The sequence below is a fragment of the Carex rostrata genome, chromosome 3 (assembly GCF_964058835.1).
Source record: "Carex rostrata chromosome 3, lpCarRost1.2, whole genome shotgun sequence".
Taxonomy (NCBI): Eukaryota; Viridiplantae; Streptophyta; class Magnoliopsida; order Poales; family Cyperaceae; genus Carex; species Carex rostrata.
The window spans coordinates 9,287,690-9,297,614 of NC_135920.1; the positions used below are offsets into that span (position 1 = coordinate 9,287,690).

The window sequence follows — 9,925 nt, forward strand, 5'->3', positions numbered from 1 at the left end:
TTAATTATTTGTATACTCAAGTTTTTTAGTGCCTGGATAAAAAATTTCGCATCGATGTCTGAAATAATATCTACATCAGTGAAACTAGTAACTATTTGAACTATATCAGAGGTATCTAAATATGTCATGAAAAAACTTCCGAAATTCAAGAAGAAATATAATTTTGATACCAGAATAGAAATCCCAATCAACAAATTTCATGCCTCACGGGGGCCCGAGGCCTATTTAGTGCCTGATGACTTTCAAGTTCAATGAATATTTGTTGCAACTTGACATGCAAAATAAAAACTAAGATCAGGAAAAGACCGGTGCCTCCACTTAGCATAAGGATGGAATGATTCCAATTTCAAAACTTAAAAATATGTTTCTCAATTCCATTTCAGCTCGATTCTAGTCACAAAATTGCTGATGTGATTTGAAGAACAAACAAGAAATAAAGCTAGCTGTCTTATCAGATCTTGACTGAAATTACACAATTCAAATATTGTAAAATTTCAATTCCAAATGTTTTGAGCACTTGTTTTTGAAAATTTGGTAGTAGTTACTAAAGTTCGTGAGGGAGAATCGAACTCTCAACTTTTGAGTATAACAACTCTAGAACATTTTTCTAACCAATTATACTACCTCCCTTTTCTCCCAAATGTTTTGAGCACTACTCTCCAAATGAGAGGGGAACTGTAAAAAATGGTAAATTTGAGGGGAATGATGGTATAAATTATAATACTCAATAAGAAGTTTCTTACTGGCCAGGTACTACACAACCACAAGTCTCTCTAACAAATGTCCCAATCAAGAAAAAGAAAAGCCGGCACAGCAACATCTACCCATCACAATCCGAGTCAGAGTCGATTTTCAGATGTCTTAGGAAAACCCTAATGTGACCGCCCACAAAATATCCCTGTTTGACTTATTTTACCAAACTCCGTTATCAGCACGCCTCTTCCACAAAAGAAAGACAGAAACATGATAATAAAAAACTGTTTGAAAGCAACAAGGAAACCAAAGCATACCATAAACAATAGTTGATGCACAAGCATCATAATAAGGATAAACATGCAAATAAAATATGATTATTATTTTCTTTCAAAAAAAATATGACTATGATTGATAATTAAAACAGTGGGAAACTGAGAATACATACACGATTCCCATTTATTCTTCCCCTTCCTTTTTCATCAAGACCTATTAGCCCACGTAACTTAATAAACTTATAATTAATTCATGTACACATCACTGTCAATAAATAAGATACGATCAAGAATCTAGTAAATATTGATTTCCTATCATCTTTACAGATCATTCAAAAGATCAAAGATTGGAATACCATGTTATACCCTTGAAAAGTACCATCTGTTAGCATCAGTTGTCAAGCAGAGACGAGCATTACACACAACTATAAACTTGGGAATTCAGGTTTTTTTTTTTATGTTAAATTAAATATCTAAGAAATGAAAAGAAAAACAAGTTAACAGGCAATCGAAAAAAGGAAGAGGTAACCAGATGCACCGCACACTAAAAGAATGTCAATCTTGTATGCTAAATGCTGAACACAATGCTGTTACAATAATATAGTTAATAATGATACACAAGAAACCTGCAAACTTTTATTATTACAGTTGCTACTAAACAAATTGAAAACAAAACTTCAGGACACAGAACCCGCTAATAAATAAGGGAAAAAAAAATTCAGCCACAATAGGATGCTGCAAAATTGTCACACAAAAGGAATTGAGGGAGAACAGATATTACATCAAATTCTGAGACTACAATTGTAATTCATCAACAAAAATTCCCCCATCCTACCTTTTCCATAAAATCTTTATATGATTCAAATTGTGTGGAAACCTTACTGAAATATCTTCTTTAGTCTATTAACAGCTAGATTAGCAGTCTTGTTTGTTGGCTCTAGAACAAGTGCATACTGAAAATCTGCACAGATTCAAGATAAAAGCACTTTCAGCACATATCTAATGGAGATAATTTTGGGTGTGCTTATTTTTTTTTCTTGTTCGCTTTTCTATCTACCTTCCTTTTTGTTTCATATTTTCTGTGCATGTGTGCCCGGCAGAGGGGACAGGGAGGGGTAGTGACCTCCGTGCCGCTTCACTCCAGCCTGGGTCTAATAAGGAACTGGCAGGTACTAGTACTGGTTATACCTTTTTGCCTAACTCAGTTTACTAAACCATGTTTGATTGATACTGCCCAAATAAAAAATGCAAAATGTACTCAGCTAGGAGGGGGTTGAATTCAATCAGACTGATAAATCAGCTGAGTTTTGAATCATGCATTTTGGTCCAACATTTATCAGGGTGATTTTTTTTGCTCAATTGCACAGAATGATGAAATTGGTAAACAAACACAGCTGACCCAACTTAGGGTTAGTTGATGCACAATAAAATTTCAACTGGGTCTGGTCGAGTCAAATATGTGCAGCGTGCATGTTGAGAGAGAGAGAGAGAGAGAGAGAGAGAGAGAGACCATCAATTGCCTCCTTGTAGTAACCAAGCATCTCCCTTGCGGTGCCTCTTCTCAGGTAAGCTTTAACATTCTGCTCGAAATCAAGTATAAAAAAAACCATTTGAAGGAATTTGTCAAGGATATTCATAACATGTATAGTAACTTGACTAATGATAAATGCAATGAAAAATTCCATTTTAACTTGATAAAGAAGGCTAAAAATATTTACAAAAGGTTTTCACTAACCTTTGGATCAAGGTTGATAGTACTAGTGCAATCTGTCTCAGCTTGTCGATAACTGAAATGAGGGGTACACAAATCAGAACATCCAGGAAATGTAAAGTACCAGAAATCAAATCATAAGAAGAAAAGAAAATTACCTCCCCAGTTCAAGATAAGCAGCTGCTCTGTTGCTGTAGTAAGCTGCCTTTGTCGCATTTAATCTAATAGCTTCTGAATATAAACCCACAGCCTTCTGCCATTGCTTTTCTCTATATGCAACATTTCCCTGCCCATTCACAAGTAAGATTAATTTTTATGAAACTTATTTTTTTCTTTTGAAAACTTTTTACGTTCCGTACAATTTTATAATTTATACAATACATCAATATTTATTTCTCCCAGGTAGGAAGGATGCTTGCCTTCTCTTTTGCAGCCTCAGCAGCTTCCTCGTTATTGACTTGTTGGCCTGAGGTTTTGGATTTGACTACCGTTTTGGTTTCCTCTTGGAGAATTCCGAACAAAGACCGAGTGAGGTCTAGCAAAAACCGGTCACCACCATGCCTAGCAATAAATGAAACTGAGACTGGACACTTTTCGTAAGTTCCCAAGGGTATTGTAACCTACAAAAAAATAGTTGAAGTATATCAATTATATCAACGGAAGTTTATTTGATCTTCTTAATTTTGATAAGTAAGACAATATACCTGACAACAACCAGACATGCTAGCAATAGCTGAGAGAGAGAGGGTATTTAAAATATAATCGTCTGATGAAATCTCCTTTGAGTTGAGCTTTGGAGGGAGACCTGTAACTGTAGGTATTACCAGAATTCCATCATCCTGCAATTAAGTTGATAAAATCATCAAGGTATCTATCAACAATTATTTTCTCCATTTCTTTTACTCACATTAAACAGATATAGAATTCACCTTGAGTAGAGAATTAAGTGCTCCTCGCATTTCATGCCTAACAGATTGGTACAAGTCGGATTTGGAATATTCATCCATTGATATGCTTCTTTTGATATATGAATCAATGGCTGGTTTAACCGATTCAATCCACATTATGTGTTGATCTTTAAATTCCAGACTGATCAAAATAGAAGGTAGTTTTAAATATTTGTTCAGAAAAAGAAAAGCAAAATAACTTGACATTTTTTGTTTCTTCGACTCACTTTTGGAGCCCACACATGGCACATCCAAGTGATAGCAATATAGAATTCTTGGCATTGGCATATTTATTTTCATTTTGAAGTTCTTTTAAGCTTGATAATTTAGCAGCCAAGTAGTTCCCCAGATTTACATTGCTTAGAACTTGTCCTGAAAAATATCAGTAATGTCAAAAAGGAAAATAGCACGACCACCGGCAAAGTGTATATTGTGCGGAAGAAAGTACTATGCTAAACATCCAATCTCCTAAATCACATACCTGTTTCTTTTTTTCTTCCCATTTGATTATAGTGATGACAACAATGATGATGAAAATAGTAATGACATTAGTTATTATACAATGCTTTCTTTTAAAACAATAAGAAAAAATCAAAATAGCATACTTATGTAATAACTAACAATTGAGAATGAATGGTCTGGAACAGTATACAAGTGTTTAATATTCCACAACTAATAATAATAATAATAATAATAAATATCATCATAATATTTTTCCTTTTGAAACAATGTCCTGCTATATTGCAAGATAATCATAATGATTTAATTTTGAATAACACTGACAATTTGCTTATTCCAAAAACTTCCTAAATAAAGATAATATGTAACAACAACAAAATATAAATCATTTTTTCCCCAGCCAACAAGATATTACAATATGACGAGGCATCTGTGATACTTATGCAGATAGTACCATTATGATACTTGGCTCTGGCCTCTGTTAGAAAATGGTCAATTTGGACTGGTCCTGCCTGTAACTCTTTGTATAAACTTATGGACTTCTCTCAACAGAAAAAATTATAAAGAGAACATACTCCCAAAGAGTAATGTGCTTTTCATTTGAAGTTTTCTCATTTAATAAAATTAACATAGTATCTAGTGGACAAAGAGAACATACTCCCAAAGAGTCGCTCCACAGATCTCATCACCACCTGCGTGAGCCGGCTAGACTGTATCTTCACCATGTCAAAGCAGTCGTCTGCCATTATAAAATGCCTTGGCTGGTAACTGGTGGTGTATGACAGTTGCAACAGCACATAGCCCACCTTGTGCAATACACCAGGTTCCTTTGCGAACCATCCTGCAAACAAAGTGGTGTTGGAATCAGCACATTGTTACCTGACAGCAGGTCCACCCAACCTGACGCCAGCTGGAGTAGCTAATCACTCCGAACTTGGTCATCTAAGTCATGATGGCTAATTGGGTTGTACAGGTTAGGAGGGCACCATGCAAACAATGCTTACTTTCATAATAAATGTAGCTTACATTAAAAGGCTTAAAGCCTAATATATCCATAATTCCCAATGTTCTGATTTCCAATAGAAAACCCGTAAAAGCACAAAACCACTGCTCAGGCACTCCATGTAGTCCTGAATCAAACCCAATTTGGCCAAACCAGATTATTGTGACCCCACTTAAAATTTGTTGACATCATCTTAATTGTCAACCTGTACACTTCTTTAATTAAAAAAAAAATAACTAAACTGTGTTGTCAGTGCTATCATAACAGCTGGTACCAATTAGTTGAGTAACTTACCTACTGTGTCAAGGCTCGGAGAAACAGGAATAACACCAATGTTGGAGACAACAGAATGAGAAGGCCGGAAGCCTAACACTCCACAGTATGCTCCTGGTATCCTCACCCCACCAACAGTGTCAACACCTTCAAATTTTAAGCACGAAAATTTAAATTAATCTGGTGCATATTCACTAATAAGTTCCCTTGCAGAACTCAAAATATCAAGTATAAGCCTGTAAAAATAAGAACTACCCTAACTAACAAAGTAACCCTATGTTCTATCTTCCTCTAGATAGAAAGGGAAAAAAAAAAATATTTGGGTCATATTTCAAAAGGCCAATTACTGTAGATGATATTTATGGCTTCACAAAACTCAAAATATCATGGGTACCGCTATTTAACAAGACTACTATGCATAACACCATACCAACAAGAACTCTATACAACATCTCAAGTATAAAGAACACCCTTCCTCCACCCATTCCCATCGAAATATAATGCTTCTAATTAGTTCTGAAGAAACTAGGGTTGGAGGCTATATCAGTATAAATTAAAGAGAAAAGTTCAAATCTCCAATTAGAGTTGCACCAAATTTTCAAACACCCCTGCATTTTGGACAAATGAACAGACAGTCCACCTACATGTCTAAACCGTTACAAATACCCTTCTTCCACCTAACTTCCATTTATTTGAATAAAAAATGACACATCAGCATCTTCCATTGCCATGTAAGCTTCGACATCAAATGTCCCCTAGCTATTCCCTGTAAAATTCCCAGCACCTCTTGTGTCTTGCGGGTTTTAACCCATTCCCTATGGTGAGATGGAAGTGCCACTGAGGCACCGACCACATTGCAATGGAGACTTTGCATATGTGGCAAGTGTTTAAATGAAAGGGATACATAGACATGACAAATGAACGTGTGGTGATATTCAGTGGAATATATAGATGAGCAGGGTTGTATGAAAGGGAGAATTTGGAGTTCTTTAAAAAAATCAAGGGTGGCTGTTTGTTCATCTTGAGAATACAGGAAGCTATTTGAAATCTCTGTACACTATGTAATAATACCCTTTTTTCTTTGAGGAGAGATCCAATGCCAGAGGTTTTTGGTACCAAATCGGTGTAAAAATTAAATCTCAAATAACTATCATTAACTTCCAAATACCAAAATTCCATTAATACCTGATACATACTATACACTACATGAATACAAAAGTAGCATCATTTCAACTTTATTTCAATATGCATCAAAATTCAGAAGCTAAAAAATTCAATAGCCAAATTTTGGCATTTCTTTTCCATCTCTTTACGTTATGGCTATTGAAATGGAATTAAAATTCTATAAATTTTTAAGCACATGTAATTGATAATTTGATATGCATAAAACACATCCAGCAGTTCAAATTTTTTAATTTGAGCACAAATTGAAGTTAGTATCATTTGCCACCAATAACTATTATAGCATTGATCCCTCCTCTTTTACTTTAACCTAAATCATACGAGTACTAATATTTGGGCGGTCATTTATATCTTCAGTTTTTGCAAAGTATTTCAATATCCTCACCTAACGCAAAATCAACCAAGCCGGCAGCAACGGCAACAGCAGAGCCACTGGAGGACCCGCCAGGAATCCGGTCAAGAGCTACGGGATTTGACGGCATACCAAAACTCTTGTTATCTCCACTTACACTACATTTTGAAAAATTACAAGTCAGATAGATAAACATCATGAATTTCTTTGTATTTGGATGTTGTTTATAATATATCATGAGTGCCCTCTGTGAAGCTTCTTTACCCTCGACATGAGAAATCGTATACACTACTACTCTCATAATTTCTTCCGAAAATTATCAACATCCCATTTATTCATTGTAAACATATTGATAAAAGGTGAGAAAGAAAGGTAATATGTATTCTGAGAACAGCCGCATAAATCATCTCCATGTGTTGCTAGAGTACATATGATATGTCCCTACTTTTGTAATAAACCAAACACCATTTGAAGGGATTTAGGTAATATTCTGATATCTTACCAGCATACCTATATTACTCCCTTTCTTTTCCAAATAATCAAATATCTCATTCCAAGGATGATGCAGCACATGCCATGAAAGAAACCAGTAGCACATGCTATCTTGATATTTTTGTTTTAACGTTTTAGTATTACACATGTATCTCATAGTAATTTAGCAATATATTTGGTTGTGTTTGAATGCACTATCACATCAGATAAAACTGGCAAGAGTTGGTCTATGCAATTACAGCTTGATCATTTCATTTCCTGTACCATACCAAGCCTAGTCAATTATCAGTTTGGTCAGAACTGACTCAAAACAGTAATGGTACGTTTGTCTTAGAAGCAATTGATATTTACTCTAGTAAGCAACATGGGAAACAAAACCAGTACGGACCCAAAAGCCATCTCATCAATGACAGTTTTGCCCACGCAAGTGGCACCGCTTTCTACCAGGGTTGAGATAACTGGAGAGGTCTGTTCTGCAGGATGGTGTGTTGCTGTCCAGTCAGGGCATCCAAAACTAGCTATGGCCCCACTTATGTCAAACCTGCCAAATCAAATTGCCAAGACAGTTACAAGGTGTGATGTTGCTAAACAGGCAAAATTTACAAATACTTACTAGGAAACCTGAATCGACTGTGGGTTTAACTTGGGCCTTAAATAAGCTTAAAGTGCTGGTCATAGGTCAAAACAAAAGATCTCTTACTGGTACCCGAGCTGAGAAGTTGAAGCAGTTCGTTAGTTGTGTTTATTTAATACCAGTTTGTCCATTACACACAAGTGCGCACACACACCCACCCACCCGGACATGGACACAGACAGTCAGACACGACACACACAGACAGAGAGGAAGAGTGAGTACAAATCAGCAACAGCGAAGGAGAGGCCGGAAAGGGGGTGAGGAGCCTTGGGAGGAGGAGGAGGTGGCGGAGGGAGGAGCTCGAGGCGCTCCAAGAAAGCGCCAAAATCCTTCTTGATGACTCGGCGGAGGCTGCGCGTCACTAGGAGAACTCCAGCGAGGCCCAATCCGAGAAGTACCCAGAGATTGGCCGATGGCGAAGCCATGGCGAGAAAGAGGGGGGGAGAGAGAGAGACGCTGAGGGGAGAAGAGGCGTGGATAACACAACACTGGGCGGGTTTTGCTTCGACGACCTAAATTGCGCTGGGGGCCTGCTTAGCCGGTTGCTCTTCGCAGTCGCTTCGCCCTATTCATTTACTCTTTTTATAGTTAATAATATATAATATATATTTTCTATAATTAATAATTAATGGAATTTTATAATAATATGCATAAATAAAAAATAATCTCAGATTAACAAATACTAGTTCTTAAAATTTCCATTAAAAAAATCACAGGTTTGTGAAAAAAATAAAAAATAGTATTTTATAATATCTTATAATTAGGGTCTTTTAATGAGTGTTATGATGTGATCGGTTAATATTAGTTGGTTAAAAAGACAAAAAAAGAGGTTACTATCTACCTTTTTTTAATATAATAAATATTATATTTACATCTTGAGTTTCAAATTCACAAAGGGAAAAAAATGACAATAAAATGATATCTCTGATATTCAACTCATTTTTTCCTTAGAATGAGACGAGTATTCTGAAAAATAAACCAAAACTAATAGCATAAAAACAATAAACCAAAACATCTTGGATTTGAGGAAATTCTGCGAATATTCAGGTTGCAAAGTCAGTCTGCGGCTCCAATTAACGGAGTTCGCACAGACAATCTGCGGTCCTAAACTGGAGTCCACATATTCAATCTGCATCCCAGTTTTACCTTCTTCTTTTCTTTTTTTTACTTGAAATTCACATTCTCTAAGAATCAAACCTTTTATCCTCAGAGTTTGAGCCTTTTTAAATGAATAATTATATGAATCCCCCCATCTCTTAAATAGATTTTAACTTCCATAAACTAACTTAACTAACTAGTTTAATTAAATTTATTCAAAGCACTGTGATCTTCCAAGTTTAATTAAATTCATAGGTATAAATACTTGGAAGATAATAAATTAATACTTGCAAACTAAGATATTAATATGGAAGCTGATAATTGTACCCTGAACAAAGTACCCGCTCGCGTCCCCCAACCTTCTAGAATGTCAGCAACAACAAAAAATCAGGTTTTACTTCATACAGAGCAATAACAGTACCAATATTTCTTTATTATATAGAATTTCGCTGCATAAAGTGAAAAACGCTATGTTAAAAAAATTAACAAAAATACAGCCAAATACAGCGAAACAATCATATAATTTAAACATATAAAGGAAAGCGTTTAATCAACTGCATTCAAGTGTTTAACTTTCATTGTAAATGAGTTAAATTTTCATTTTTTAAAACAAAAACGAATCCCCGAATTCGTCCCCGAGCAAAAATTTATAGCTCTTAATTTGAACCAATCCCCAAGCGCGTCCCCGAGCATGAAATTTACAACTCTAAATTTGTACTAATTCCGAGGGCGTCCCCCAGCACAATTTTTTTTTTCATTTGTGTAGAATGTGCCAGGAACAGTACCTGTGAACAAGTAAAGTACGT

General features: G+C 35.6%; 1 protein-coding gene across 2 annotated transcripts; it reads right to left on the bottom strand.

Annotated features, from left to right (window-relative positions):
- Positions 1 to 1,478: 1,478 nt before the first annotated feature.
- On the bottom strand, positions 1,479 to 8,603 carry TOC64-III (translocon at the outer membrane of chloroplasts 64-III). 2 transcript variants are annotated; one of them, XR_013510801.1, is made up of 13 exons: positions 8,244 to 8,597; positions 7,776 to 7,928; positions 6,929 to 7,053; positions 5,383 to 5,508; positions 4,744 to 4,926; positions 3,854 to 3,998; positions 3,609 to 3,768; positions 3,384 to 3,518; positions 3,099 to 3,299; positions 2,838 to 2,965; positions 2,704 to 2,755; positions 2,026 to 2,548; positions 1,479 to 1,929 (listed from the first exon to the last, which is right to left on the bottom strand). XR_013510801.1 is itself a non-coding variant. In XM_078299267.1 (13 exons), exons 1-13 carry the CDS (start codon positions 8,444 to 8,446, stop codon positions 1,847 to 1,849), a joined length of 1,764 nt encoding a protein of 587 aa, XP_078155393.1. In that variant the 5' UTR covers positions 8,447 to 8,603; the 3' UTR covers positions 1,479 to 1,846. The 2 variants fall into 2 exon arrangements, 1 of the variants encoding a protein (XP_078155393.1); XM_078299267.1 differs by having other exon boundaries at positions 2,479 to 2,548; positions 8,244 to 8,603.
- Positions 8,604 to 9,925: the final 1,322 nt, after the last annotated feature.